The 9,645-nt window shown below is 35.5% G+C and overlaps 1 protein-coding gene across 1 annotated transcript in view; it reads left to right on the top strand.

Moving 5' to 3' along the window:
* LOC106873302 (ubiquitin carboxyl-terminal hydrolase 8) overlaps positions 1-9,645 on the top strand; it is a 48,989-nt gene that overhangs the window by 23,700 nt on the left and 15,644 nt on the right. The window contains exons 9-11 of the mRNA XM_014920615.2: positions 1,247-1,790; positions 3,827-3,923; positions 7,596-7,890. Coding sequence (XP_014776101.1) covers positions 1,247-1,790; positions 3,827-3,923; positions 7,596-7,890 — 936 coding nt within the window. The remainder of the gene's footprint in view (positions 1-1,246; positions 1,791-3,826; positions 3,924-7,595; positions 7,891-9,645) is intronic.

Below are 9,645 nucleotides of genomic sequence, written 5' to 3'. Positions count from 1 at the left end.
TATATATATATATATATGTACTCCTGTGCACATATACATCCTATTTATATATAGGAGAGAAAGTTGCTTATGAGTTACCAGGGGAGCAAGACATGTACCTCCTTCACAGAAGTTGGGTGGGTGGGAGGTAACAAGGAAGATGAAACGGTTTCACACATGTGTCACTGGATAAGGTGGAGATAATAATTGTCGGAGAATTAAAAAGCTATTTAACACAAACAAAAATATGTTATTGTTTACTGCTGCTGCTGCTAATAATAATAATAATAATAATAATAATAATAATGCTTTGTACTATAGGCGCAAGGCCTAAAGTTTTGCGGGGGTGGGGTTTAGTTTATTACGTTGACCCCTGTGCTCAACTGGTACTAATTTTATCAACCCCAAAAGGATGAAAGGCAAAGTCAACCTTGGCGGAATTTGAATTCAGAACATAATGACAGACGGATTGTTGCTAAGCATTTTGCCCGGCAATATACTAATAATAATAGGCATGGCAATTGATGAGATGAAAGCAAATGGAGAATTAGCCAAAACGAAAGCTATTTAAAAACTAAATAAAGACCTAATTGTTGTTTATAATAAAAATATAGATGTGAGTGGTTGGCGTTAGGAAGGGCATCCAGCTGTAGAAACTCTGCCAAATTTAGATTGGAGCCTGGTGTTGCCATCCGGTTTCACCAGTCCTCAGTCAAATCGTCCAACCCATGCTAGCATGGAAAGCGGATGTTAAACGATGATGATGATGATGATGATGTGTGTAGAATTAGTAACTGTTGTTGTTGCTTAGCTCCAGGGCTGTACTGATGAGCAAAGCCATGGTCGAAAGCTTTCTAGCCCTGACAATCTTGTTTTTTTCTTATGTGCAGGAATCCTGGGACTACACTCTCCAATGTGTGCTTCTTTAAGACAGTGGAGTATGATTTCAGTGAGATTTGGCTGCTAATTCTAGCAAGTTGAACTCTATTGTTGGCTTGTGTGTAGAGTTAATCAATGTATATGTGTGTGCCAGACAAATAGAATAATTACACACATGCATGCACACGCACGCACACACACACACACACACACACACTATGTATTTGTGTTGATATTTCAAGTTATTTTTGTCATATAACATCAGTTTTTTTGAGTGACTTATTTCATTAGAGCTGATTTTCTAGGGGAGATTTTTTTCTTTCTCAAGCTTCTTTTTCTTCTTTTTTTTTTTTTGTAATAAAAATTATTTTCAAATATTTATTTCTAGTGGATTTTGATTATCCTGAATTGGATTTGTTGAAACCGGTTAGTACAACAGCTAATTTGAACAATGATGTCCCGAATAATAATTCTAAAGAATCAAAAAATAGCATTCCAAAGTTGGATGCTGCTACACCTGTAATCAATAGAGCTCTCAAACCAAAGTCTACTCAAGTTGCATCAAATGCAGCTGCAAGCTCCAACCAAATGACCCATTCTGATATTAAAAATAATAGCTATGACAGTCTGAATATTAATGTAACAGATAACAGAATGGGCAGAAAAACAGACAATCAGTCATTCAGTACAACCAGGAGTCACAATTTGGGCCTTTCAAAAGTTTTAAGTTCTATGGATAAAGAGGAAATGGCTAAGTTTAACAGAAAACAGCAGGAACTCATCTCTGAGCAACGTGTTCGCAAAGGTGATCGAAGCAGTTCTGTTGAGGAATTAAAATTGCGAGAAAAAGAAGAGAAGAACATGGCTTTGCTTTCTCAAAAACAAAAAGTGTCAGAAGATGATCATAAATCATTTCCTGTTGAACAGGATAAGTAAGTTTTTACATTTTTCTTCCTTTCTTTGTATCCTATTTTATTGTTTCTTTTCTTTTTTTTTGTTTTCTAATTTACTTTCTTTTTTTATTATTGAAGCAGTGTGTTGGGGGTATTACAATATATAGAGCAATTGACAAAATGCTTTGTATTTTACTTATGTTATAGTTATAAGTCCAAATCCTGCCAGAGATGACTTTAACTTTCGGCCTTCTAGAACTAATAGAATACAACCCAGCAATTTACTGAGGATTTAATCAACTACACTTCTCCACCAACATATTTGTGACTTTGTAACTAAGTTAGAATTTTTAGTAATATATCATTTTTTTATTTTATTTTTAGAGTTTCATTCAACCCAATAAGCTTCTAAATTTGGCTCTAATGTCATTGAATTTGCTGTGAAATATTCATGACTTGAATATTTTCATCTTTATCTGCTCTTGTAACATTCAAGTGAGTTTCCTGTTGAATGTTTAACTAATTCAAGACATCAAGAGATACCGTTGTGTGATAATTTATGAGATCTGTTTATGTATGTCTATGAAGTGTTGCAAGTATTAGTTCTTGTCATTGGCACCAGCATTAAGGCAATATCAAACCAAAGTCAGTACCTAAGATGACACAACTTTGAAATATGGCTGAATAGCAGTCTGTGGTTAAAGTAATAACCTATACGAGCTAGTTGACCTGGATTAATATTCTTCATAGAACTCTTACTGAAGTTGGGTCTTCATTGGATTTTACCACAACTACCGGTATGCTCTTTTTGTAATATTTATAAAAAATTTTTGCTATAATGCAATAAATCATTATTGTATATAACCTGTTTGTTCTATCACAGATTATAAATTTATTTGATTGCTGGTTTAATTGGAATTATCGAATATAGAACAGATTTTCAGTGTACCAGACATTTTGTAGTTTATTGAAATTCTGCCTACTTCTGTATATTTGAACCCTAGTGTCACTTTGATGGCATGCATTACTCTCTCACTCAATAGTAGTAGTAGTAGTAGTAGTAGTAGTAGTAATAATAATAATATAAAGTTGGTGGATTTGAAGAATGTCAGATGAAATGTCTTGTAGTTGTTTTGACTCTCTACATTTGAAGTTCAAATTTTTCCAGTCATTTTTGCCAATCATCCTTCCAGTGTTAATAAAAGTAAAGCACCAGTCAAATACTCTCTCCTCAAAATTGCTGGCCTTGTGCCTAAATTAGAAACAGTTATTACTATGGTGTTGTATATGTTGAAAACAGGTAGACATTAGATTAAGAGCCTTGTGGTATTTCGTTCGATGCCAGGGCCATCTGACTGGCTCCCGTACCGGTGGCACCTAAAAAGCACCATCCGAACATAGCTGATGCCAGTGCTCCCTGACTGGTTCTTATGCCAGTGGCATGTAAAAAGCACCCACTACACTCTCGGAGTGGTTGGCATTAGGAAGGGCATCTAGCTGTAGAAACATTGCCAGATCAGATTGGAACCTGGTGCAGCTGCTGGCTTTCCAGACCTCAGTCAAATCGTCCAACCCATACCAGCCTTGGTGTTGATGATGATGATGATGATGATGGTTTCTTTCTCAAATTCTGCTGGTATTGACTTTGAATTCTCTGAGAATTGCTAAGATATGTACATTGGGTCAATGTGATTGTAGGTGAAAAAATCACCAGAGAGGCGTTCCTCTATGCAGAAACCACAGGAGCTATTCAAAGGTACTGTGAGCTCTTCTGATGGTGGTTATTGTTATTGCAATGTTGGAAACCCTTCAGTATCTTCAGAAGTTATCTCAGAGCGGCCATAAACATTTCAACCTTTAGCCTGTATATTTTTCCTGAATGAGGCAGTGAAGTGAACTTTATCTTTCATTCCTCTCCAGTCAATAAATTAAAGTACCAGTCAAGTACTAGGGTTGATAGTATTGACTAGTCGCACCTCCCATCAGAAATTTCTGGCCTTGTACCAAAATCATCACCATTATCATCAAAATCATCATTGTTATTTATTTATGTCTTTTTTTTTTTTTACTTCTAGGTCGCCATCTTTGAAGGATGAAGAAAACAAAATGGTAACTGTTAGTATCCCAGAAGACAAGAATAAAATAATTGGCACCATTGAAGCACTTCCTAAGGTAATTATTTAATATGTAACTAGTGTTTGGTAATAGCAGAGAGATGTACTGAGAAGGATAGAGTTAAGTTAAACAAGAAGACCTGTCTGTCACAGCAAAAGATTGATACCAATGTCGGTGCCACATAAAAAGTACTCATGCTGATGCCATGTTGAAAGTACTGGTGCTAGTGCTGCATAAAAAGCACCTAGTACACTCTGTAAAGTGGTTGGTGTTAGGAAGGGCATCCAGCCGTAGAAACTCTGCCAGAACAGACAATGGTGCCTGGTGTGGTCCCTGGCTTTATCTGCTCCAGTCAAACTGTCCAACTCATGCCAGCATGGAAAATGGACATTAAATGATGATGATGATGAATTCTGAGTACTTTGAAAATAAGAAACATTGCACCCAAGTCATCTACATATAGAGATATATATTCTTTTACTTGTTTCAGTCATTTGACTGTGGCCATGCTGGAGCACCATCTTGAAAGTTTTAGTTGAACAAATTGACCCCCAGGCTTATTTTTTAAGTCTAGTTCTTATTGTATCAGTCTCTTTTGCCGAACTACTAACTTACAGGAATGCAAACACTAACACCGGTTGTCAAGCAGTGATGGAGGACAAGCACAGACACACGAACACACACACACACTCACACACACGCACACACACATGCACACACACACACACACACACACCAATCTCCGTCTAACAAATCCACTCACATGGCTTTGGTTATCCCGAGGCTGTAGTAGAAGACACTTTGCCCAAAGTACCACATAGTGGGACTGAACTCAGAACCATGTGACTGGGAAGCAAGCTTCTTACCACACTGAGCCACAGTTTTTAAAGAAGGTAGGATCTGATTTCAGAGAAATTTGGCTGCTATTTCTATCCAGTTGATCAACCACATACATACTTCCCTGCTTGGCTTGTGATTACTGAATTAAAAATCTAATGAGAAAAGTAAAGTTTTTTTTTTCATTCCAGAAAACTAATATGCTCACTCACAAACTTAACTCCTCCCAAGTTTAACTCTGCTCTGTGGCATTGTCACAGTTCTATAAAATAATTTTGAGCGGCAGTTTCCCTACTCAGTTATTCAATTTCATGCCATTAATTTGAAACTTTATCACTTTCTTGTTGTCGTCGGCATCATTGTAGTAGTAGTAGTAGTAAATTAAATTAAAATTTTCATTAACGATCTAGAAATCCTCCTGGGAGCCTCAAAATTTGCTGTTGGTTGTATCTTGCCTGTACATTAAACTGACTGATGACTGGCTTTTTCTTATCAGCATAAAGTATATTTTATATTATCTTGATTTTGTGACTAATCCTTTTAGCACTTGAATCTTTTTTTTTTTTTTTGCTTTATCTTAACGTTATACCTCATTATTACACCTGAATAGTATTATTTATTACTATTACTATTATTCTTCAGGTTTTGCATGTGACTTTCGTGTAACTTCATTGTTTATATAAAAAAACTGCAGGATGTACGTGTAAATTTATTTACACTTGAATCTGAATGTTGTGGCTAAAATTCTAACCTTTTCAAAGAGAAGAATGATAGATTTGATCATTTCTACAAGTGGTGCAACAACAGTTAAATCAAGAAATACAGGTGATCAGGTTGTGTGTTATAATGTAATGCAGTTTTGCGTTTTGTTGTTAATGAAACACAGGTGAATGTTATTTCTATGGCTGTGATTATAATATCCTGTACTTCTCTTTGGTTTAATGCCTGCTCTGATAAAATTCACTTGATGCTGAGTTGAACTCTTTTATCATTTGTTAAATTGGGTTATTTAAAAGTCAGTAAGTACAGTGTTGGTCTTCAATTTTTTGATATTATCAAATATTGCCATTATCATTTTATGATTATTGTTTTGTAGTTTATCATTATAAATATTTTTATCATCACCAATCAAGCATGGAGCTGATGGAGTCATATATTTTACTTAACTATTATGATTGCTTTTCCATATACATGTTTGCGTACACACACACATCTATATGTCTGTCTGTCTGTATACATAGATATACGTGTGTTTACATGCAGGCATGTGCATATATATATTGTATGTGTGTGTGTGCTTATATATATATAAGGCAAATAAGAAAATGGAGAGGATAAACAATCGACAAACATCAATAATATCTATTTATTAATTGATTACAAACATATGTGTGATTCAAGTAAACAGACGAAATAAGTCAATAAATATGTAAACAGATATATATATATAGAAATAAATGAATAATAGATGAGCGTATAAATACTAAACTCTTACAGCCGTTTCTACCATGGGGCAGCCAAATCTTCCAAGTTATCCTCATCATGTCAGTGATATACAGGGAGGAACAAACATTGAACAGGGATATATATATATATATGTATTCATATAAAGTGATATATATATATATATATATATATATATGTATTCATATATATATGTATTTATATATATATATATATATATATATATATATATATATATATATATATATATATATATATATATATATATATATATATGAAGCCACCATGCTGCACTGGATGTGCAATGTCATTCTGCATGTATGACAGAGTGTAAGTGTTTTAAGAGAGAAATTGGGTATAAGAGGCATCAAACGTAGTGTGCAAGAGAGAAGACTATACTGGTATGGTCATGTGATGCATACGGATAAGGACTGCTGTGTAAAGAAGTGTCCATCTCTAATTGTGGAGGGAACCTGTGGAAGGGGTAGCCCCAGGAAAACGTGGGACAAGGTGTTGAAATATGATCTTTGGTTGTTGTGCCCCATGGCAGTAATGACAGGTGACTGAGACTTCTGGTGATTTGCTGTTCTTGAGAAGACATATCAAGCTAAGTGAATTGTAATCATAGCCAGTGCCAGTGACTCGTATAAAAACAACGCAGTGATCAGATTTCCTCACATTTTCCTTAATATTCTTCTTCTGGTTTTATTCCATTTGGATCATTTAGCACTTCTTAACCGAACTGTCATCTTCCATGTGCATCACATGTTCACACCAGTGTAGTCTTCCTTTTTACACGCAACACCTGATTTCTCTTCTCCCCAGTTTTTCTCTCAGTCTATTCACAGTCTGTTTTTCGTACACATCTGATGGATCATACTCACTTGATTTCATTTTTGTCCTTGCACATCCCCCTCATTCGGTGTCCCTCTTTTGCTACCATGCAACAACAATGCACTTCTTACACAAGCGTCATAAAATCTGCCTTTTCCCCTGAAAGCAAATTCCTTTATATTTTGTTTCCACCTGAATTTTTACTCTGGTATTAACAACTTATGAGAAACTTCCCATGTATACATATCGACAGGAGATGTGGGTTTATGTCACACAGGCAGCCTTTGACATTTTCTATCCAAAAGGTTTTACAACGCAATATTTACATGCTATGATATATAGCTCTGTATATGCTTCAAGATCCAGTTCCAAAAAAATATATGCATAAACATAGTAAGTGCTTGCAGATACATACATGCATAGATGCATAAACATATGCATAAATGTGTACATACACATGCACAGACAAGCCTTCATTAAGTATTAATTTTCTACAAAGTCCATTAAAAAAAAAATTAGAGAACTAAGAATTTAATCAAGTAAATTTAACTGCTGCCAATAGATCTTGTCACTCTTTTACTTTTACATTACAAGACTGATGGTCCTTCCTATGCCAACCTGGTTTACAACAAACCACTGCCCAGCAAACCTCCAAGCAGTATTAAAAGTAACAAAGAGATTCTCGGTGATTCAATGAAGAAAGATAGATACCAGGTGGAGAAGGCTAAAACTGACCAAATTCAGAAAGAGAAAAATAAAGATGAATCAGGCTCTCCAGTGTTACTTAAAGCCAAAGTTAATGGTCAGCATCTTAATGAAACCCCTGAAAAACTTTCAATGGAACAAAAGGCCTTAAAGGAGGCTGAGGAAAAAGTTAAACGAATGAAAGGTAAGATCTATTTTCCCACTACTTACTCTCTTTTACTCTTTTACTTGCTTCAGTCATTTGCCTGTGGCCATGCTAGAGCACTGCCTTTAGTCAAGCAAGTCGACCCCAGGACTTATTCTTTGTAAGCCTAGTACTTATTTGATCGGTCTCCTTTGCTGAACTGCTATGTTACGGGGACGTAAACACACCAGCATCAGTTGTCAAGCGAAGTTGTGGGGTGGGGACAAACACAGACACACAAACATATACACACACATACATATATACATATACATATATACGACGGGCTTCTTTCAGTTTCCGTCTACCAAATCCACTCACAAGGCTTTGGTCGGCCTGAGGCTATAGTAGAAGACACTTGCCCAAGGTGCCATGCAGTGGGACTGAACCCGGAACCATGTGGTTGGTAAGCAAGCTACTTCCCACACAGCCACTCCTACGCCTATAGGAGTGGCTTCTTTATTTTATTTTATTTTTTACTTTCATTAGCTTTGTTATTTATGCTCAGGTCAGTTTTGAACCAGCAGACCCATGATTAAAAGCATTCTATCCATGATCATCCCATTTAAAAAAAAAAAAATTAATTTTAGGCTACTCAAAATATTCTTTAAATTAATTTGTGCTTTTAATGTTTTTTTTTCTTCAATTAATAGCTTTATGTCAAATTTATTATTTATATTGGCCGTTGCCAGTACCGCCTGACTGGCCTTCGTGCCGGTGGCACATAAAAGCACCCACTACACTCTCTGAGTGGTTGGCGTTAGGAAGGGCATCCAGCTGTAGAAACTCTGCCAAATCAGACTGGAGCCTGGTGTAGCCATGATGATGATGATGATGATATTACTCAGTGCGTCTTTTATTTTTATGAGTAAGATGTGATTTGAAGGAAATTTGGTTGTTCTTTTTTAGCTGGTGAAAAACCACATAAAAGCTTCTTCATTAGTTTCTTCATTTATTTTATCTTAATGAAATGTATGATAAGTTCCATTTATCGAGTATGTGAGTCCTGTGTTTAACCCTTTAGCATTCAGATTATTCTGTTCAATGAAATCCTTATTTGTTCACATTGTTTTGAATTAATCATTCCATTATCTCATAGCTTTGAAATTTTGACGATGTGATTGTTTATTTTTAGAGCGACAGTTTAGAATAGGTGGAAGAGGCTGGATCTAGTCAGTTTGAACTTAAAACTGGTAGAACATTTGGCCCAGATATCACCAGTTTAAATGCTAAAGGGTTAAGGTCTGAAAGATTTACTCTGCTGAAAACCTACAATTTTTGCTGACTGAATTTATTATAATAGACAAACGATTTGTGGAAATGGTTTAACATTTGCAGAAATGTTGAGCAATAAAATAATAGCAGTACTGATCTCTTTCAGTAGAAACAAGGACTGTACTTTGCTTGAGAGAAAGCTTAGATTATAGTGAAAGTAAATGTGGTTCCCAGACTTGATATCAGTAAACTAAGATAAACTTCAAATTAAGTTTTTTTTTTTTTTATGAATTCATTTGGTTCATATTTACTTGTGTCAGATAGTAAGTCTAAATTTATTATTTTCGTACAATAAAAGAGAGAGAAGTTGATGGGGAGTGGGGTGACTTTTATTTATTCATTTGTCTTTTTTTTTTGTTTTGTATCCTTATTATATGTAGAAGTGCAATGGCCCAGTGGTTAGGACAGCGGACTCGCGGTCATAGAATCGCGGTTTCGATTCCCAGACCAGGCGTTGTGAGTGTTTTTTTGAGCAAAAAC

Source organism: Octopus bimaculoides, chromosome 18 (assembly GCF_001194135.2).
Source record: "Octopus bimaculoides isolate UCB-OBI-ISO-001 chromosome 18, ASM119413v2, whole genome shotgun sequence".
NCBI lineage: Eukaryota > Metazoa > Mollusca > Cephalopoda > Octopoda > Octopodidae > Octopus > Octopus bimaculoides.
The sequence above is the reverse complement of the archived record's forward strand: the minus strand, read 5'-3'. Positions and strand labels throughout refer to the sequence as shown.